The sequence below is a fragment of the Megascapheus bottae genome, chromosome 18, assembly GCF_031878675.1.
Source record: "Megascapheus bottae isolate mThoBot1 chromosome 18, mThoBot2.hap1, whole genome shotgun sequence".
NCBI lineage: Eukaryota > Metazoa > Chordata > Mammalia > Rodentia > Geomyidae > Megascapheus > Megascapheus bottae.
In genome coordinates this window covers 4,367,697-4,390,456 of record NC_143526.1, presented here as the reverse complement: position 1 = coordinate 4,390,456, position 22,760 = coordinate 4,367,697, and the positions used below count along the sequence as shown (strand labels likewise).

Genomic DNA, 22,760 nt, shown 5'->3' with positions numbered 1-22,760 from the left:
GTGTGTGTGTGTGTGTGTGTGTGATCTGAACTCAGGGCACGACTTAGAGTCTTTTGGATTTGTCTGGTGGGCTTGCTTTGAACTTTACTCCTCAGTTCTCAGACTCCTGAGTAGCTAGGATCACAGGTTTGAGCTGTCAGCACCCAGTTTCTTTTATTTTCCAATGGTACTAATTTCTAAACCTCATCAACAGAACATTAAACAGAATAGATCTTTGATTTTTATACTTGATGAACCCTCTTGCTAGTTTAAATAATTCCTAGAAGGCCAATATATGACAAGATTAAAAAAAAAACACGCAGAGTGCTTCAATGTATCAGTGCGCTACAGCCAATTTTGCCATACCAACAAAAATGCAGATTAATATCTTTTGAACTGTCTTGATTCTCACCTTTCATCTGTCTTTCCTATATTAAAAGGTACAAGAATGTGGAACCATAAAGAAAAGCATAAAGACTTTCAGGGGTAGTGTTAACATGGGATGCTTATGCAAATCAAGTGATTAGGGCAAGAATGAGCCAAGGACTGGCACACACACACACACACACACACAAACACACACACACGCACACACACACACAAATAATGGAAAGACTTAGAAAAATTCATATTAAGTGAAGTAAGCCAGACTCAAAGAAACATAGGCTCAATGGTTTCCCTCATTTGTCATAATCAGTAGAAACCTTGGGCTCTACTAGCAGAGATTTGCAATAGAGCAAAACCTAGATACATAAGGCCATGTAGGATGATGCTAAATGAAAGGACCTCCAGGATATAGAAACAAAAGCCATATAATGAGTGATTGTTGTCCTTAATGTACTATGCTATCTCTCATCTCTTTTGCTGTCCCTTGGTTATCTCATATTGTTACAGTATTTCACCTTGTTATCTGATATATTGGATATATGCTTGATTGGTTATTTGAAATTGGATAGGGAAGAGGGGAAACAACGTGGGCAGCGGGGGGGAGGGTATGGGGACCAAGACATGAGAAAGGGTATCAATGTATGTGAAGTAATGCACCTTCTATCTGGTGAATATAATGTAACCCTTCTATTAATTGCAATAAAAATATATGAAAAAAAAAGATTCTCCAGGGTTAGAGGTGCAGTTCAGTTGGTAGAGATCTAGCCAATCAGCTAAAGTGTCAGGTACTGAATCCAGGTTTAGACTCCGATCTTATAAAAATAACAAAACAAACAAAACAGTTTCTCCACTCTTATACTGTAGTGAACAATGTAAATGAACCAGCAAGAACCTAAAAACTCAGCAAGCATATATCTATGTGTCAGACTTGTGCAAGTATCAGGAACAAAGTCCAGCTTTGTAACCAAAATAAGGATATTGCGACAAGCCCCGTTAGTGATTGTTTGTTATAAGCCAGTCCTCTGGTTCTCTGTTCTTTCTTTCTTTGTATTTTTTTAATGGTTTCTATTTTTAAGTGGTTGTACAAAAGAGTTTAAATTCAACATATGAATTTGTGAGTACAATGCATCTTGATTCTCTTTTCAAGGACAGAGAATGCATTCTGCACAACCTTGTATGTGTCCCATTAGTACCCTAGCAAATCTGTAAATATTAGCTGAATAAATAACAAAGTGAGTTTTCTTGATTAAAATTTATTGAAGAGAAAGAAGATTCAATTAATTAGTGCATTTCAAGAAATACAGTGTTGTAAACAAAGTCAATGCCCAGGATCTGAGTAAAGAAGCACGTGTGGCTTGTGGGACCATTTATAAGTGTATTATTTCTTTACAGTAAATACAATTTAAGGACTAATTGTTGCTAATTGAAGGTGCTAATGGATCTAGTTTTTAATTAAGAGATGGAAATCATTTGTAATTACTTCACGGTATCCATGAAACCAAAAGTTGCTTAGGGCTCAAAAAATGCCTTTGCACTTTTGAAGTTGCTTGAATAGTACCCAAGAATCCTTGATCACCCAAGAAAAGACAGCAGAAAGGTAGATTTTTGCTACCAAATCTTTGATTTTTCTCACCAATACTGAATTAAGGAGGCTTTCCAATATAGTTTTATATTCCTAATTAGTAAATGCAATGTAAACAATCATGATTAGTACAATTGTGGTTAATAACATTTGGGTACTTCTTTTACCAGGATCTGCTTTAAGTACATTTCCTAACTCTTCAAATGCTTACTATAATCTTCTCAGGATATTATCTCCAAAGTAGTTATGTAGGCTATGGACAATTGAGTAACTTTCCCAAGTAGGCATAATTAGTAACTCATCCAAGTCACTTCAGAATTTGAGAATCTCACTTATGAGTTGACAAGCAAAATGGTATTTAATCTTACTGATGAATTTATGATATTGCTGTAATAATCTGTTTTATCTAACCTCCTAAACTCTCAGAGGAAATTTGCATCCCAGCATGAAGTAGAATGATTAATTCATAGTATATCTCCAATAAATATTACTTATATAAATAGAAGATGATGACATATGATTGGGAAAAAAAGTACTCCTACTTTAACTCAGCTTTATACTGGCCTATATCTGATGTATGCCAGAGTGATATATTGCTCCAAAATATCAAAGGACTTGCTGGCATTCAAACCGCAAATGTTGTTTACTATTTGTAAGAGCAGCAGTTCTATTCTACTGTCCAGCTGGTAAATGCCTATTCCTCCATGCAAACGCAGCTCCTGATTCACTTTATTCCTGAGGTTCTCAAAACTTGTGCCTAGATTGTTATTCCTACACACTTTATAAATTAAGCATCACAAATAACAATAACATTAAGTCTGACATATGTCTATAACATATGGATAAACAATTTTCTACTTTCCTATTCATATTTGTATTACTAATGCCTTAGCAGAGTAGCTAGTACATAGCTACTATCCAATAATTGTTCAAAATATTATTTGAATAAAAATAGGTTGGCATGGCTCTGTAGATAATCAAACAGATATATTGAACTGCAATAGAGTGGAGCAACATGTTTAGCTACTACACTAATAAAGAATTAATTGTCCAGTACTGGTATACTGCGATAGCTGAAAAGGCGATATTGTAACCCCATGTCCTATTTTGCTTTTCTAGTATGATAAATATGCAATTTTTCAAGTGTCTCTGAAATTGTCCCACTACTCAGTCAGTGACCTCTTCAGAAATGCACATTTACTTTGTATTTTGAGATAGACGAAAAATGTGCTAATGACTATGTTCAACCACCAGTTAAAGCTTTTTGAGAGAGAACAGCAGTAAAATGCTTCCAAATGTTATTTTTATATGAAAACTATATTAATCTTATCCTTTGTACTACAATACTGGAACTTTGCAATATCTTTTTATTGTGAACGTGTCATCTCTTGACTTTCTAATTGTTCCGTGGGAGTCATTTTTTTCTTCGCAAAGCACCCATCAAGTTGCTAAGTTAAATTTCTTAAACTTACTTTTATCAGATTATTTATCTACTCAAAACCTTTCAGTGGCTATTGTTGGGGAACTGGATGGGACAAGATTGATTTGCATAGCTCACGACTTGTGGTTAATTTGTAGCCAATACTTTTGGCATCTTGTTGCTGTTTACACTGTGTTTTGGAAAAATGAGATCAGGACATTAAACTAAAGGCAAGTTCTAGATTCCATCTTCCTTGTTACTACTATTGGTAAATTTTCATGAATAGATGCTTTTGGTTAGACAAGGATGTCAAGTGGTAAATAATAAAGAAGCTACACACATCAAACAAAGCCTCCTCCCAGGTGCAACATAACTTAAATGAAAAGGGTACCTTAAAATATAACAGGTAACCTGTTTTGGGGAAAGATTTGTGATATCATAATCACTACCAAATCAGTACTCATTTGAAAAGAGTTTGAAAAGGGCAGAAGTTACTTCACAGTTCAAAGCTAGCTCATTATTCTTCAATGGGGACATTCTTAAAGTTCCAGGATAAAGATCCAGCCATGAGAAAAACTAAACAAACCCACGGAACCCTTCAGATGCTAGGTCAAAAAAGCTGGGTGGTCAGTAGCAGAACATTCTTTTCTTGAAAGACACTGCTCTTTTGCCAGATTCAATTCCTTGTGATCTTGTTCAGGCTATTTTGGAACTGTGTCTCTTGCTCTGCCTTCCAGTGACCTTCTTGGTTTTTATTTTATGTTTTATTGCCACCTAACATGTCAAAGGATCTGAGTTCAAAGCTCTTCAGAGACCACCAGTGTTTCAATTAATATCATTAATCCACAAAAATGAACAAATTGTCCCATTCACAAGAAACCAAATTCAAAATTAAAATGAGACTACAAGGTCTGCGTAGTTCAAAGTAAAACTCACCCTCTCCACACACTTTTACTCCACTATAAATTGCATGACTTAGTTTTATTAAACAACTTAAAATTTTCAAATTCAACTCCCTAAGTCCCTAATAAATTCATAAAGCAAATTTTGCCATTTGGTTATATAAATAGAATACTGGCAGTTTTACTTTTGACACAAAAATATGACTTATAGAACAGACTTGAGGTTTTGATTCATTCAACAAATAATTTTATTGAGCATCTACTATGTGTCAGACCCTATTGCTGAGCAAGCACAAATGGAATGACTTTCTGATTTCAGAAGAATTCTGGTCTCTAAGCAGTGCTTCTCAATCTACATTTTCATTTGTTTTTTTTTCTGCTAAATATAAAATTCTTCCAGTTATTAGAAACTCTATCTTATTTCATACCCAGAATGATTGATACACAGAATGACAGACTCTATTTCCTGTGTATTCTTTATGAGCAAAGTGTTATTCTGCTTATTTTGTTGTTTTCTTTAAAGCAACATATTTATTTTTCAAGGCAAAATCAGTATTTATGGTAAATATACTTTTCAAGATTGCAAAACACCTTCTACCAAATAGAAATTTCCTGGCCCCACCCCATTGAGAATCACTGCTTTTGAGATTTTTGGAAGAAAAAAAAAAAACAGAAACCAAAAAAACAAGCAACCTCCATCTCTCCCCTCCAATCAAGTCTTAAAGGAATTAGAATTTTCCTACCTGACACAACAGCTGGTGGAGTATCATAATCCTGTCTTGGGATTGAATCTTTGAATGAAAAGAGCATGAGAAAGAATGCAATGAAGTACAAAAGAAAATAAAATAGAATCTTAACTTTCAAAGTTGGGAAAACCCGCTGAGCTAACCCACCCTCTGCTGTCAAGTAGACAAGGCATTATGACCCTAATTGACAGTTGACACCGAGGCCCACAGGACCAGCAAACTACAAATGCTGTAGAACCAGCATGATCTGCTGAAATAGTAGAGCGTGATTCCTGGCACTGTCTCATTCCTCAGTCTGCTCTTTCTCTTGGGAATCAGAGTGAATACTTTAGCTTCCCTCACTGATAGAATTTTACATGGCATCCCCTCAGGAGGCAGCCCAAAGTAAGATATGAAACAAAGTCCTGGAGAATAAAAGAAAAACAAAACCAAACAACTTAAAATACAAAGGAAATAAAGGAAATATGTTCTCATACTCTTTGGTGCCATCCACATTTTGGCCCAGATTTCACAGTCATTAGTCACTTGACTGGTAGCTGTGAGGCAGAGCTAAGGGTACCTTTGTTATAGGCTAGATGCTTTCCATGTGGAGGTATGTAGACTACGACCAATGAAATGCCTGGATGCTATCTCTTTTCAAAGGCTACTGTCACTGGAGGTGGCAACTTTTGGAGAAATCTTCACTAACTTGCAACATGGGAGGGCACTGGGTGGGGACCAAAAATACCTGCCTCTTTTAGGATGAAAATATAATTCCTTTATTTAAGGACCTTAGAAAAGTAGGACATAGCCTGTGGCCTTAATCCTGTTCAAGCTTTCTTTCAAGGCAATAATCTATATTTTTTCAAAAGGGACCTAATGTTGTTCATACTCAAATGAGCTGCTCAAACAAGTCTGCCAGATCTTCTTGCATGAATTATTTCACTCATCTGTCTTGGATATAATTTTCAATGATAAAAATCTCAAATTTAGTTTTTCTAGTCAGTTAGTAACTTTTAGACTATTAGAAATTTCCTACTTTTCTTTTTGAAAAAGGATAATGTTAATCATTCTCAGGCATAAATGTTCTATATGAAGATACACCAGAACTTCAACATTGACCAAGAAAATCAAACAATTTTCAGAAAATGTAAATGCAAATAAGCCATAGTTTTAAGTTCTTTGGTCTTTCATATATATATATATATATATATATGCATATATATGTGTATATATATATGCGTGTGAATATTCAAATATATCAAATATATTCATTAGGGAACTAGTGAACTGATTATAATCCCCAAATCTAGAATTTGTAGAAGAATCACTTGTAAAGTAGTAATATTTAGTTACCATTGCCATTTTAAAAACTGTAATTACATATTGCAGTTTATTTTTAAAAATAGCAATTTTGGATTATGTCACTGAAAATTTCCAAAATCTGTAATTGAATAATTAAAACAAAAATCAGTCTTGCCATTTGCTAAAATAACCATACTTGTTTTGTGTCTCTTCAGCTTTTTTTGGTACTATTTTACACAACTGCAACTGTACTCCATATGTGCGACGTCACATCCAAAATTTTTTACTTCATATGATAAAGAATGCTTTTCCTATTCATTAAAAATTTGTACATATTCATGCAACATTCTGAGTTTCTGCTTAGATTATAATTTATCTCTTTGTGCTTCTGATGTGTGTGTTGTGTGCATTGGTGAGTGTGTCCATGCACACACAGGAGCTGGATTTGAGGCTTGAACTCAGGGTCTGGGCATTGTCCATTAGATTTTCCACTAAAGGCTGGTGATTTGCCACTTGATCAGGCTCCTGACTGGTGGCCAAGTGGAGCTAAGAATTTCATAGACCTTCTTGCCCAGTTTGGCTTTAAACCGTGGTCCTCAGATCTTAGCTTCCTGAGAAGGAAGGATTACAGGTGTGAGTCACCGGTGTCCAGTTTATGCTTTTCAATGAGTTATTACACACAAGTTAGGCATAAATCTTTCCAGTTATTTTAGGAGATTTTTTCATAGACCATTTCCTAAAAAATACAATGCTCAATCAGCAAGGGTAAACGCGTTAAGGTGTGTGGACTGGCTACTTCGCTTTACTGGTCAATCTTGTACAAATTTTAATGACAGCCATCATAAGATCCATAATTAGTGTCTGGAAATGCTTCATTAGCTAGGTAGGGCTTTAATGATTTTATTTGAAGAGCTATGTGTATCTCTGTGTCAAATTCATGTGTACATTGCATTAAATTATATAGTTAGAGAGCTGTTTTTCATATACTGTTCAGCATTCTCGTCCCTCTTTTGAAAACTATCTCTTTATGTTTGACATTTTATGAATCCGTGTCATTTTAATTCAACTTAACTCATAGTATGTTGTTTGTAGAGGCACTGAATTTGAATTCAAGGCTTCGCAGTTGCTAGGCAAGCACTCTACTACTTGAGCCACATACTCAGCCATTTTGATTCTGATTATATTTAAGATAGAGTCTCATTTCTTGCCTGTACTTCCATCCTCAGATTTATTCTGATGGTTTCAGATCTCAGCTCCCAAGTGGCTTTGATGACAGATGTGAGCTACCAGCAATGGCCTAATAATTTGCTTTCTAAAACAACAAAATTTTAATATTTGGAAATAAATTGGACTTTCACTTAATGCCCACACATTGATAGGAATATTGTAAAAAATAATTCAAAGGTCTTTTACAATAGGACCTAAGAGATAACTTTATTATCTCCTCATTTGCATTTTTCCTTGCACTCATTTGTGATTTTTTTTCTAAGAAATTATTAAGGAAATGCACTCATTATAATTTCAGATACTATTTCCTGAATCATGATTCCACTTATTAGTAGTTATAATTTTCTTGCTATATAGAAATATATACATCTTCTTATAATTTTGCATACTAATATTTAATACTCATATCTAATCATGCAAAACAAAGGTAATCCCTTACCCAAGTCAGATTTCTACTTGGTACTCTCAGAATTTTAGAGATGTAGGATTCTTGAAAAAAAAAAAATTAGCACCTCGCCTCTGGCTAGTCAAAGGGAAACAACCCTAAGACAAGTGGTGGGATTGGCTGTAGTTTACTGCAAGAAAATCTGATGATGTCATGAATCACCAGAGGCCTGGCAGAACACAACTGGAACTGCTGATAAAGAACCTTCAGAACAAAATCTTTTTGTTTCTTTCAACAGAGTCTGGTGACATTGTAAGCCACTAGTGACCAGCAATTGAACAAATAAAAAGGAGATAAGAAACTTGTAAAACAAGATTGTCATGCAAGGCGAAGGTTCTCATAACACAGTAGAGTCCCCTATGGTTTCTGCTAAAGCTCACAATAAAGCAATAAGCAATTATGGATAATGGGGCCTTGGTTACATCAAAAGAATTCTGTAACAAAAAGTAAACAAAAGCAAAAAAAGCTAGAAAAAGTCTTCCAAATCATCAGAACTACTGAATTTTATAAAATACCTATTGCTAAGCCCTACAGATTCTGTCCTGCTGAAAACTGGGTAGAGAATTACCTACACATTAAAGGTAGCAAGTTAAAAAGAAAGGTTAACTCAAGTACATGGCACTCACTTCCAATATATCTTTGCTTTCGAACATGAAAAAGGTGTATTGGCTCCATAACAATCTTTTAGTCAGGAACCTTTCCTTTGAAAGTGGCTGGGTGCTGGCTACTCAGGAGGCTAAGATCTGAATATTCTTGGTTCAAAGCCAGGCTGAGGCAGAAAAGTCCAGAGAGTCTGACTCCTATTAATCATCAAAAACCTGAAAAGGAACTATGGCTCTACTGGTAGAGCACCAACCAGCCTCAAGTGGAAAAAAACAAATGAGAGCCTGAGGCCCTGAATTCAAGCTCCAATACCAACCCAAAAAGGAAAAGGAAGAAGGGCTCATTTAGTATGTTGCTTTAATCTTTCCCACTCCTCTTCCATACAAGGAAACTTGTAGTCCAGCTCTGTTCACCTCTTACCAACTTTAATAATTCTACTCTGAATTATGCTTTGAATCTCCCTGCTCCCTTAGAAATTCTCTGTTCCTGGAGTTTTTTAAGCTAGTGATCATTGTTAACATGTTGCTTCTCTAAACTGTTGTGAGCCTTTGATTGGATAATCAAAGTCCTTCTCAGGAAAGAAATACTGTCATATAGTTTCAGATTACCTGGCTATGGCAATATTAGGGAAAATAGACTGGAGAAAATGGAGGCTTAGAACGGGAGACTACTACATTGAAATAAAGCCTGGGACAGAGGCTCTGGAAATATGGAAGTGAGGATGTATTTGACACATGTCAGAATTTATGGGTCTTGGAAAGCACTTGTCTTATTGTGGTGAGAAAGAAGGAAAGGTCTGGACTGAGTTCTAGGTCCACAGTTTGGCTACTGAGCAAATGCTAACAAAATTACCTTAAAAGAAAATGGGAAAGGAACATACAGGAGGAAGAGGGTTCAGCTGGAAAGAAGGCAGGGGAAGCTCAGGATTAGTTCCGAGTCATGCTGCCTTTGAGATGTCAGGGGAGATTTACTTGGACACAGTTAGCCAGTTGTTGGATTGACGAGTTTACCATTCTAAGATGACGTTAACACTGAAAACTCTGACTTGGGAAGTCTTCAGTAGGGAAGGTAGGGTTTAAGAAAATAAAAGTGGATCTTAAGGAAATTATGAAAAGTAAAAGTTTAAAAGAAATCCCTGGTCTAGTAAGTTGAGACAGAAAAGAATAAAGAACAGCCCAGGAATGTACAAAGACCAGAGGAAAATCTTGGGCCTATCCCAAGTGGGTGCTTTGGAGATGAACTGGGCTCAACATTCAATTGCAGAAAAATTCTACACTAAAATGCAGATATTTAGCTTATGTTAAAAAGTTGGGTGAACAGAACGTCTGTGTACACACGCAGAGACAGCTCACTTTAGGTGAGTACAGACTTAATTCTCTAAGCAAAGTGTGCATGTTTTAGGCAGCCAAAGATATTGCCTCTGTGGATTGGTGTCTTGGTACCCAGTATACCCAGTAGGGATTTTATTCTTATTTCATTGAAAATGCGTCTAAAATAGAACCCCTGTCACATGTATGTGTATATGATATGACTCTGCTTATAAAGCAGAAAAACTACAAATAAAAGGTCAGTATACATTTCCATGGTTGTATGCCTGATCTTGGTTGGTTTCTTTATTAAAGAAACTCAAGTAGGTTCTATACAATTTTGAGTTTGAAAGATTTTGAAAATATCTTGGTAGTTAACAAAGAGATTTTAGATAAATTAGCTCTATCATATGAAATAGAACATATGCGTGCATTGTGTTATGTATTTCATAAGGGTGTGCATTTTTCCTGGAAATCTGGACTTGACACCCAATCTATTACTGGCCTTTGGAGGCAGAGGAGTAGGGAGGCATCCTTGGATAAGCACTTTCTGGGTAGCACACAATGTATCCGGAATGCTACAAATATCATTTCATCATTTCATTTGATATCATGCCTTTTGAAACTGGCAGAATTCCTGGACTGTCAATATTATCATTCTCGCTTAGGAAAAACAGTTAAAATGTAATTGGTCTAAGTAACTTGCCTAAACACGGATAGTTAGTGAACAAGTAGAGCCAGGCTTTGAACTCAAGTTTGAATCTAAAACCTAGTAGACCTTCTACAATGTCAGGCTGCTTTCCATCAATGGGAATGTTGGAAAGATGCAATTAGGTGGGGAAAATTCGATTAAAAAAATCAGAATCAATTAATAATAGCCCATTCAAATGTCAATAAAAAATCAAGATAAAACAAGTCTGTGATAGCATTTTAGATGGTATCCTGGAGTGACTGATTTTTAAAAAGGTATTACATTCTAATGGATAATAGATAATCATATTGTGTTGAATGAATCAACAATCTAATATACTCATTCCTCTGCCTCTCCAGAAGCTTATTAAATTTTAAAGTTTTGTATAATACTATGTTATATAATGCAAATAATGTGTTGAAGTATTATTTACTTGCAAATATAAAAGGAGAATAGAATGAAAAAGAATAGCTAGAGGAAATGAGACACATGCTAAATATTTTGCTCTTTAGGAAATTGGTATATATCACCATTGAATTATCATCTTAGCTGGCTATTACTAGCTAGGTAAAAATGATCCTGTATAAATATGCTCTGGTTAAAAATGTTCAAATACACAATCATATAAAGGTTTCTGAATCTGTATATATTATCATTTTGAATATGTTCTACCTCTTAGCCTATTTTTCAATTTCTCAAATTTAAAAATTCAGCAAGTAAGTGAGCCATATTTGTTTTGGAATCAAACAGGTATAATTTATAAATGATTTATTTCTGGTGTTACATTCCACCTTTCTTTTCTATCAGATTCCAGGTTAGCTTCAAGGCAGTAAAGCTGCACTCTTTGCCTCATTCCAAATTAACAGTCACTGAAGGACAGGGAGGTTGATGTGAGGGAAATCTTCAGTGGAATGTGAAAGCTCCGAGATTCCCAGAACACTTCAGATGATTGATTTTCTCAGTAATACACATCTGACTGCAGATATCCTTTCATGTTACAGAAAGCAAGAATATTACCTCCACATTCTCTTGAAGAAATCTACTGGTGTCATGGTATCTCACTAAGCATAGCCTTGGATGTCACTTCTAAAATCTAGATCAGAAGTCCTAAGACACCATTTCATCCAGTCTAGGCTTTCAGATAAGAATTTTAGCATCAATGGGTTTCATAGGCCCAGCGTCTGAGCTTTTGAGATAGAAGCTTTGTTCGTGTCAATAAAGCTCAATTTCTGAATTGAACATTGTGACTCTACATGTTCTATATGGATTCTCATCATATTTAGGACAGATTAGTGAGGCCTCAATGGCCATGTCAGAACGCTGTCATATTCCACAAAGCCTATGGGTCAACAATAACTATTTGGCAAATGATCTGCTGTTATAAGGCATATTCTCTACAGACCAGTGGGCAAAGCACACAGAACTGCTTTCAGATGAGACCTGTGTCTTTGTGAGGATCCATAGTGTTGATTACTGACAGCCACACGGCTGGAAAAACAAAAAGCCATATAGTTGAAGATGACTCATAAACCAAGGTCAATGTTTCAACTATATTGACAGGGAAGTGGAGACAAGAAGATACTATTTTCCATAGGACAGATGGAAGGAATGGGGCTCTGGGAAGATTTAGACCTAGGATTCCTGTTTCCAAGTTCAGTGTGCTATTGACAGTATCAGACCAGTCTCAGTCCAAAGCAAATGTACCTTTGCTTTCATATCTTTACAACGATGGGACCATCTACCGTAACATTAATAAAAACTAAAACTGACCAGTGGTATTATAAGGAAGCTCTCCAGGTTGTCTGTAGCAATAGTTCACAAAGTTTTAGTAGTCTGTTTAGTAGTCTAAACAGCCATCTTGCATATCTGGGGACTTATCCTTTAAAAACCCATAAAAGTGTGCTCATGATTTTAAATATCTTCTTGATATAAAATGAGCACAATACCATATCAATCTCCAAGAAGAACTGAAACTAATCTAATAGATATTGATGTATAAGAAAAGATCAAACACACTGGATTCCCTTCCTGCTATTCAATAAATTGAGAAGAAAACCCAATGCCAAGTTCTCAATTATTTTGATTAATCATGGAAAGTTTGATACAGAGCCTTTAGAGCGGTCACCACCATGGTAAGTACATCTCCTGGGAAGAACTTAGGGGGAAGGATAGTGGCTCAACTGGAGGAAAAAAAAAAGCAGAGAAGCCCTATGATGGAGTTTAGAATTGTGGGATCTAGGTTTGCAGGGGCATGCCAAGGGATTCTTTTCTAGAAAGACACATCACACAGCATGTGCCTTTTGCCATGACCATGAGCAGTGCTCTGAGGCTGGACTTGCATGCAGGCTGTATTTGATGTGCAGGGAAGCCTGAGAGGTGTGTTAGGTAAGGAGCCAGAGCCCGTGCATAGGAAATGCTGGGGGAAATAGCCATGCTGCTTCTCCTGCACTCACCGTTCCTGTAGTGCCCAGTGAAAGCTGATTCATCTGCTGTGTGAGGGGCCCCATCATGCTTGCTGGCTGCATTGACATAGGATGGTCCATGGTCGGCGTAATCACAGCACCCTGAAAGCAAACACAAGGCAAGGGCCAGCTGAAAACACATTTCACAAAGAGGATGTTTTTTTAATGAATAAAAGTGATCAACACTGATTCTTTGTTAACTTGACAGGTGTGCTGAATTCAGTGTGTGTATGTGTGTGTGTGTGTGTGTGTGTGTGTGTGCCTGCAAGCACTTGAACTCAGGGCCTCTTACACTCAGTTGGCTCTTTCTTGCATGGCTGATGCTCTATCCAATGAGTTATAATTCTACTTACGGCTTTCTTCACAAGCTGGCTTTGAACTTCGACCCTCAGATCTCAGCCTCCTGATTCTAGGCACGAGGATTATACGCTAGGATGATAGGCATGAGCTAGCAGCACCCAGTGTGGCCTATGTGACTTTTATGTTTGTCCAGGTTCTTTTGTGCTCATCTAAATACATGGCATTAGCAGCTTCCTGTCCTCTGATGTAATGTGTGTGTGTGTGTGTGTGTGTGTGTGTGTGTGTGTGTGTGTGTGTGTGTTGGAGGGCGTGGGAGTGGAGGGTGCTGGTACTGGGGCTTGAATTCATTCAGGGCCTAGGCATTGTCCCTGACCAATTTTTCTCAAGGTTGGCACTATACCACTTGAGCCACAGTTTCACTTCTGGATTTGAAGTAAGGTTTATTCAAAGAAGTCATATATTTTCTCTCTGTTGGTCTAAAACCATAAAAATTAGGGCTGGGAGTTTGGCCTAGTGTTAGAGTGCTTGCCTAGCATGCACAAAGACCGGGGTTCAATTCTTCTATACCCATACATAGAGGTGGTTCTGTGGCTCAAGTGGTAGAACTAGCATTGAGAAAGCCCAAGGACAGTGGTCAGGCCCTGAGTTCAAAGCCTCAGGATTGGCAAAAAAAAAAATATTTCCAGGCACAGTGACCTACGCCTGTAAACCTAGCTACTCAGTTTCAAAGCCAACCTGGGCCCATGAATCCATGAGACTCATATCCAATTAACCACTAGAAAGCTGGAAGTGGAGCTGTGGCTCCAGGGGTAGGGTGGTAGCCTTGAACTGAAGAGCTCAGGGAGAATGCCCAGGTCCAGGGATAGGGCAGTATCCTTGAGCTGAAGAACTCAAGGACAGTGCCCAGGCCCAGAGTTCAAGCCCAACCACTGACAAAAAAAAGAAAGAAAGAAGGAAAGAAAGAAAGAAAGGAAGAAAGAAAGAAAGAAAGAAAGGAAGAAAGAAAGAAAGAAAGAAAGAAAGGAAGGAAGGAAGGAAAGAAAGAAAGAAAGAAAGAAAGAGAAGAAAGAAGGAAAGAAAGAAAAGAAAGAAAGGAAGAAAGAACAGCTGCAAGTGGTGTGGCTCAAGTGGTAGAGCCCTAGCCTTGAGAAAGCCCAAAGATAGTGCTCAGGCCCTGACTTCAAGTCCCAGGACTGGCAAAAAAAACCCATAAAAATTAATGGGAAAAAATGCTCCATTTTTGATTTTGAATAAAACTTTCTGTTTTTTCCACATAGTCATTAATCACATGGGCAATTTGTGATCATTCCAATGCAATCTACCACTGGGGTGTAATAAAAACCTACATTTTTGCTATATTTCTTTGAAGAGGATGCTAAAATCTAACAATTGTATAAAAATTAAAGTTATTATATTCCACATTGGATTAATGGTTTATTTTCTATCTATGCTTTTGACAATAAAAAATATACTGAACTCAGATCTAAGCAGGTCCAAATTTTATATCAACCCAAACATTAAAATTTGAAATCAAGGAATAATGTGGTAAATCCCATTCGGTGTTAGGAATGTGTAGAGCATGTGCTCTGACTAGCGGTTGCTGGTGAGTGCATTGAAATTATGTGATTCAAATGCTTTGTTTGTAATATTATAATAAACACAAGCTCATATCCAATATCCAAGTTAGTTTAATAAAATGATTATCAGAATACATTAATTTTACTACCCTAAAGATGATTATTTGCTATTGCTACTTCTATTTTCTCTATTTGGTTAAATCTACGACATTTGCAAATGGCATGATCTCAGCACCCACATTAATTTTTCAGCAGTAAAGTTTTCCCTGATCAGTTGTATGACATCGTCCTAATTCATTCTCCTGACCAGGTTAATACTCAGTTTTTCCTCATTACATTTGTCAGTAGAAACTGAGCAGAATATTTGGAAATGCTTGATTTGTAGAACCAGCTTTGTTTACAAAGACGTTTGGACTTTTGTGATGAAACCAATCATAAAATATATATTTTGTGTAGAGGCCGGTTTACATATATATATATACATATATTTATACATACATACTTGTGCATTTGTGTTCTTTGAATTTCTTTAGGATTTTTAATATTATTACTCATTAGTATATTTCTTAAATTAGAAGAATTAAATAAAACTTTTCTCAATTATAATTGACCCAGGTCCTTTTGCTTTCTGCTGACTTAAGTTCTTTGCTAAGGGCAATTTGCCTCTTCCTTTTGTAAAAGTAAACATACCTACTGGTCTTCAGTATGTGTATTTGTTGTGCTAGACCAGAAGTGAACACTTTAAGAAATCACCTGAGGACAATTATTGAATAACCTTAAGATGGAAAACTGAAGTTGTTTTTCAAAATTTTCACCCAAAATGACAATTTCACAGCATACATTTCTAATAGGCATGAAACCTCAGTTCTCTTCTTGAACTTGAGACTCGGCCTGTTTTCTTAAAATGGTTACTGACATTCCATCACAGAGCTCAGCTGCTACAATGTCAGACACTTCTCAATTCCATCAGCTTTTCCCTTCCCACAGAGACAAAGCCCAATTGTGTCTATAAGGACTAGTCTCCATGCCTTGGAGGGAGCCCCCCTCCCTGCAGGACATTGGAAATTCACTTATAATCTTTGGGAAGCAATAGACAAATGAATTAAGTGAACAAGTGACAGATAACTACAAATGCACGCATGATGGAATAGCTTTGAATGTCTGTACTTGGAATTAATTTAGGAAGAGTGCCCTGGTCTCTTCCAGAAGAGTTTCACAGAAAGAGGGGTGTAGGGACTTATTAAATTACAGATGACAGCATCCTGCTTGGGTCTCTAAACCAGAAATGTGACAATCAAAAGAAAGGATGAAAAGAGATTGGTCATAATTTGTTAAATAAATGACAAAATGATAATAAATAGTACATGATAATAAATAATAATAAATGATAGTTAATAGATAATAAATGTAAATAAATGAAAAAGATTTCAAGGACTTATGGGAAGATATGTAAGAATGAACATTTGTGCACCCACTAAAGTGTTTCACAAATAAAGAATCCCTCTGAAGAATAAAAAACAAATATTAGGTAATCACAAAAGTATCTAAGAAATGTACAATCAGATAGTGAATTATATAAGTCTATACATATTTCCTATCAGAGAAAGGACTTTTGCTTGGTGTGAAGTGTTATTAGGTTTAGAGTTTTTCATATATTAATAGCAAATGATAATTGTGGGGCACTTTTGCTTATCAAGAAAGCAGCTCATCTTGTACTGTGTCATACCAAAAACAATGACAAAAGAAAAACTGGTGGTTATTAAGCCATTGCCCTTTACCCATAATTGTATTGACTCATTAAACAGAATGTCAAATCCTTTTCTAACCAATGCTTTTACGTCAGAAACTAAAGGGTGTTGATAACAGATGTTGCTGAAGTATTAATGGTAATTTTGTTGACTTGAAGTATATAGAATATGCTGTTTGACAGAGACCACTCCACAAAATGACAAAACACGAGGAAATAGATTGTTCATTTTAATATCTCCGGATGTCTGTGTTTGCTCAATGTTTTAAGCTGCAAAGAAAAATATTGTAACACTGCTGTAATTCCACTAATAAAGAACAATGACCAGACAGCTGAGGAGAATGTCTGGCCCATTTTAGCCACAGCTTTTGTACAGAGAAAGCTGTTCTACTTAGCAGACAAACTGAGGACCTGGTCACCTAGCAATGAAATCAACAATCACTCATTCATGTAGGTAAAGATCAGCATGTGGGGATTAATATATCCAATCTGAGGCCATAAAATCATGCATGTGGTTAACCTTCTGTCAGTGTTTGAAAAAAAAAATCAGCCTGAAGTCTTTGAAAGTTCTCTACCAAATGACAATGCACTGTATTTCAAAGGAAGACACTTCTCTGCCATCCAAATCAAATGTGACTGCCTTCATATATATCTATATTTATTCCAGGCTATGGACTCTAATCTGTCTATGCAAATGCAGAGCAAATTTGTTACTTTTTCAGTGTGTGCCAGTACTGGGGCTCAAACTCAGGGCCCAGTACTTTCACCTCAGCTCACAGCGAATGCTCTACCACTCAGGCCACACATCCACTCCAGCTTTCTGCTTGTTAATTGGAGATAAGAGTTTCTCATGGATTTATCTGTCCTGTCTAGCTTCAAATTGGGATTCTCCGATTAGATTAGTGAATTCTTTATGCAAGTATTAAAATAGTATGAAAAACTTGGTTAATGTACATATTTAATACATTAAAATTTATATGTCCTATATCAATATGTGTTTGAGAGATAGTCACTGATGTATTAAATTCTTTCAATGCATTATTTTTGGAAATTACTGAAATGCTAAGTATTTGTTTATTTGTAGCCCTGGTTCTCAGTCAAGAGTGATTTTTCCATGCATGGAGACATTTTGCTTGTCAGCCTGTAAATGGAGTATAATTGCCTTTTGCAGGGTAGATGTTATGGCTAAATACCATTTGCTGAGCAGGTCAGTTCACCACAATAAGCATTGGCCTAGCTTCACACACCATTAGTACTAAGAGTCAATATCTTGCAATGTACACACATATATATGTTTATAAGCCCCAGTACCACAAAAATGAGAAATAAATTGAAAAGGTGTTACCTAGAAAGCAAAATGAAGTATTTACCTGTAGTCTGTTCGCTACAGCTAACAGCAAATTTTAAATGTTACGCTGAGATAATATTTAATGATAAAAATCATTTTATTAATGAACTGGCTTCTAAAATCAATTGTGCGAATGTTGTAAGTTGATCTAGGAAAAGAAGCAAACTTTTCAATGGTTAGGTCAAATTTACATTTTTCTTATTTCAAAAATGTCCATTGCTAAATACACATGTAGAAAATTAATGCTCGTAAGGAGACTGTGGTGCCAACTCAATTACCTGTAGCTCAACCATACGCCTGAAATGCACAAGGCCCAGAGTTCTAACTCCAGAACTGCTTTAGAGCACCGAATGAGACACTGTTAGTTACAAAACTAGATTTACTTTTCTACCCTTAAATCAAATACTATCCAGACTGTTTTTTTATTTACTTGTCATAAATTGAGCATGGAGAATTTTTTAAAATGTTATATTAAAAGACAATAAAACTTAATTAGTTTTACCATGGAGACCCTCTTAAAAGAACCTTAATTACATACATGTCTATTCAAGTGTGAATAATAGTTTCTATTATTGGTTTAGTACCTATTAATACCATAATGTCATTTTGAATGAGAAGACAAATATGTCACACTAAAGTGTTTCTTACCAAAGTCAGTGTACAGATAATTAGGATTCTCAACTGTGCCTTTTTAATCCTTCACAATTTACTGCCTGCAACTAAAGAAACCTGTTTAGAAATAGCTCTTAGTGTTTCAAGAGGTTTCTTCAGCATCCCAATAGAAAAAAATAGCTTTTTAAATAAATTACACTACTGAAGGAAAGATGAAAACTTGAGTGTTTGGGACTCAGTGTTCATGTCTAAATAGTTGCTAGAACATTGTATCATGAAACTTGTATACCTAGTTATAAAAACTGGTTCTATTAAATTAGAAGGATTTCATTATGCAAATAAGTTACTGTAGTCTTTTCCTCTTACATTTCTGTCATTCCAACCCCTCAACTAATGAGTAGCTCTCAGCTAGGTTACCTATCACTCACAGACATGTGCTTTATCAATTGGTGTAGTGTGGATGATATTGTTAAAAATCAGATTATGTAGAAGAAAGCAATGTTTAAATCTAATGCCTTCATCTTCGTTGGAGGGCCCCCACAGTGTATGCCTTTTCCTTGACTAAAGACAACTTAGGAAACCACCAAATAAAACAATAAAGCAGGGCTGGGAGTTTGGCCTAGTGGTAGAGTGTTTGCCTAGCATGCATAAATACCCGGGTTCGATTCCTCGGTACCACATACATAGAAAAAAGCCAGAAATGGTCCTGAGGCTCAAGTGGTAGAGCTCTAACCTTGAGAAAGTCCAAGGACAGTGCTCAGGCCCTGAGCTCAAGCCCTGGACTGGCAAAAAAACAAAACAAAACAAAAAAAAACAATAAAGCAGAATGCATTTTGTTACAGTGAAGTGTATTATTTATTTACTTCCGTTTAAGAACTAACGTTTGAAATCAGGTTTGCAGGTTTACCTGGCTTTGCTTGTTCAGCTGGCAAGCTACCACTTGAGACATGCTTCCAGCACAGCTTTTTGCTGGTTATTTTGGAAAGAAATTTTGTTGCTTCATCAGTTTTGAATGATGATTCTTGGAAATACAGTCTAGTGAGTAGTTAGAATTGCCAGTATGAGCCAATGGTACCAAGCTACTTTCCATAGTTTATGTAAGATACATTGAAAACCTGATTTCTACGTATCAAATAAACTACACCATAGGAATTATATTAGAATGATGAATAGCTCTTAGCCATTTTCCTTCCTTCACAATGGTATCCCCCTCCACAATGACACAAAAGAGAACAAAAAGAAAAGGCTTATTGCTTTAAAGATGGGAAGAACTATTTGTTTTTACTTTTCCTTCAGAGGAGTTAAGGGGTAAACGGTGTTAAACTGCACTTAGTTGACAGGCACATGGGTGTACTAAACTGATTGCCACTGTATGGCAAATAGAAGAGAGAATGAACAGGGTAACTCAGAGATATAATGAAATAATTCCCAAATCTCAGCTACTCAGGAGTTTGAGATCTGGGAGAATCACAATATAAAGAGAAGCTGGGCAAAAAGTCTTTAAGAGATTCCATCTCTGATCAACCAGCAAAATCTGGCTCAAGACTTGGCCCAAATAGTAGAAAACCAGACATCAGCTAGAATGTAAGGCTCTGAATTCAAGCTCCAGGACTGAAGAAAAATCAAAGCAAAACAACAACAAAAATACATTTCCTTTGAGGATTTTTTTTTTGCTCAGGAGCTACATAGTACACGTGAGTAGCTGGCTCACTCCCATGCTGTTTTCCTGATAAGTGAAAACATAATTACTCATGAAAATAGATTTTTTCCAGTAGGACTAGGGTGGCCTCACTAGCAGTATGCACAGGCCCTAGAAATACATGTAACTTTCCAACCTGATTCCACACACCCATTCACTTACAACCTCTGCTTTTACACGCCATGCTCCTCCTTATTCTCTGGCCCACCTGCCCTTTCCTTCTGCAGTGTTTTTTTTGCCAAGAATGCTGGGTATCTCCAGTAGCTCTGTATGTGTTCTCTTAGGTTCTTACAAATGTTCCATTCATGATAACATCTCCTATGACTGATCCTCCTCTTGTCCTAACATTTGCGATTGTAGTCATACTTTAGTGCTCTTCTGGATTTCAGTTCACTGCAGTCATTTACAACACTTTGTATATTCTGCTTTTAATGGTACCTAGCATAATGTCTGTCCTGAATCAGGTGCTGGGTCAATGCTGCTGAACAGCCATTACTTTAATGAACTGGAGCTCTCTGCTTAAGCTGGGCAAAAAGTTCAACTGCAATAACAGTAGCATTCTCTCAGTGGAATCAAAGAATGGACTTCAAAGATCTATACGTCAATTTTCTCTGCTTTCTTTTGAAGGCACCCTGGCCACTGCCAAATTGACCTTCTTCTATTTTGTATGAAAGTTCCAAGCTTTTGAGAGCCCCACATTATCCAGAGAAGTTCAAAGTGGGCATTAACCATGTGGTTTCTATTCTGTTAGAAGCATTATATGTACTGGAATGACACATTGCTTTTACAGAGTATACTATCACCAATGTAGCTTAAGCTTAAGAAAGCAAATTGTTAAAACAAACACAGGGCTTACCAGTTTCACAAAGTTGACCATTAGCCACCCATCTACCCTATATTCATTTTTTCTTCATTAATTCTTATATTTATTGGGCAGATGAATGGGGGTCTGAGTGATATTTCCATTATCAGGCTTTGTTTGAATCCATCCTCTCATACACCATCTTTCTCTACACTGTGTCCTCTCCTTTTTCCCCATGCACTTCCTGTTTCTTGTTAGACCCTCTTCTACTTTTAAGTCATCATATTGTTTGTTTGTTTTTTTGGTCAGTCATGGGGCTTGAACTCAGGACCTGGGTGCTGTCCCTGATTTTGTTTGTTTGTTTGTTTTTGCTCAAGGCTAGTTCTCTAACACCTTGAGCCACAGTTCCATTTTGAGTTTTGTGATGTTACTTAGAGGTAAGAATTGCACAGGATTTTCCTGCCTAGGCTGTTTTTGAACTGTGATCCTCAGATCTCAACCTCCTGTATAGTTAAGATTATAGGTGTGATCCACTGGCTCCCTGTTAATAATTACATTTTTTTGCCAGTCTTGGGTCTTGAACTCAGGGCCTGAGCACTGTCCTTGGGCTTTCATCAAGGCTAGTCCTCTACCATTTGAGCCACAGCACCACTTCCGGCTTTTTTCTATGTGTGTGGCTCCGAGGAATCGAACTCTGGTCTTTGTGCATGCTAGGCAAGCACTCTACCATTTGGCCAAACTCTGAGCCTCCCTACTTTATATTTTTTAAGTTTCCACATGTGATGCTAATGTTTCTGTCTGAGCTTATTTTTGCTTAAAATAATGGCCTTAATGCCATCTATTTTACTGCAGTTGACCCAATTTTATTCATTTTTGCATTGTATTTTACTGAGAGTAGAGTCCAAGGACTGATGAGTGGCCCACAGTACCCTGTTTGATTGCTAACTCCATCCCAAGTGTCCAAACTCTGTCTGTCATATCCCACTAACCTAGTATGTGCCAGCTGTACTCCATTTTACCTGAGTTCTAGGCCAGACCTCCAACTCTGGAAGTCCCAATGAATCAGGCTTAGCTCACTTGAAGCATTAATGAATCAGGATAGGGATTTATCCTAGGTATATGCCCTAGATTCCTGTCAAACCCTTCGATGCAATAAGAGAACAATGCTTTATTTGCATGCAGGGCAATCATTCTGAATAACTCCACCTAGTTCCTTGATTTGCATAAAAATGTTCAAATCGATGTCAAATGCAGTATTCCACAACCGTCTTTTTCCAAATGACATGGCAAATGGGATTCCCAGTAGATGAATAAATTTCTAGGAGCCTTATATTTCGTCTAGTAAAATGCTTATCTGGGCTTTAACTAGCACTCAAGACTACACTGTCATAAGACTTCTCATTAAAAATTTCTCCTGATGAATAGGCTCAAAGCATCCCCTACATATGCATAACTTGCAGGATCCTGCTGGTGAATGGACCTGGGACATCATTTTTCAAACCACAGGGTGATCAGGAGGAAAAGCTGCCTGTAATGTCATTTGTGGTGATTGTTTATGGTACAAACTGCCTAAATATGTCACTAACCACTTCACGTCAGGCCATTAGTACAAAAGTCAGTATTCCTTGTCTTGCCATTCA

The 22,760-nt window shown here is 36.7% G+C and overlaps 1 protein-coding gene across 5 annotated transcripts in view; it reads right to left on the bottom strand.

Annotated features, from left to right (window-relative positions):
• Rbms3 (RNA binding motif single stranded interacting protein 3) overlaps nt 1-22,760 on the bottom strand; it is a 765,138-nt gene that overhangs the window by 50,810 nt on the left and 691,568 nt on the right. For 3 of the 5 annotated variants that reach the window (XM_090351790.1, XM_090351794.1, XM_090351791.1), the window contains 2 exons: nt 13,027-13,137; nt 5,014-5,061 (listed from right to left, as the gene is read on the bottom strand). In XM_090351790.1, coding sequence (XP_090207916.1) covers nt 5,014-5,061; nt 13,027-13,137 — 159 coding nt within the window. The remainder of the gene's footprint in view (nt 1-5,013; nt 5,062-13,026; nt 13,138-22,760) is intronic. The other 2 variants (XM_090351792.1, XM_090351793.1) reach the window with 1 other exon arrangement.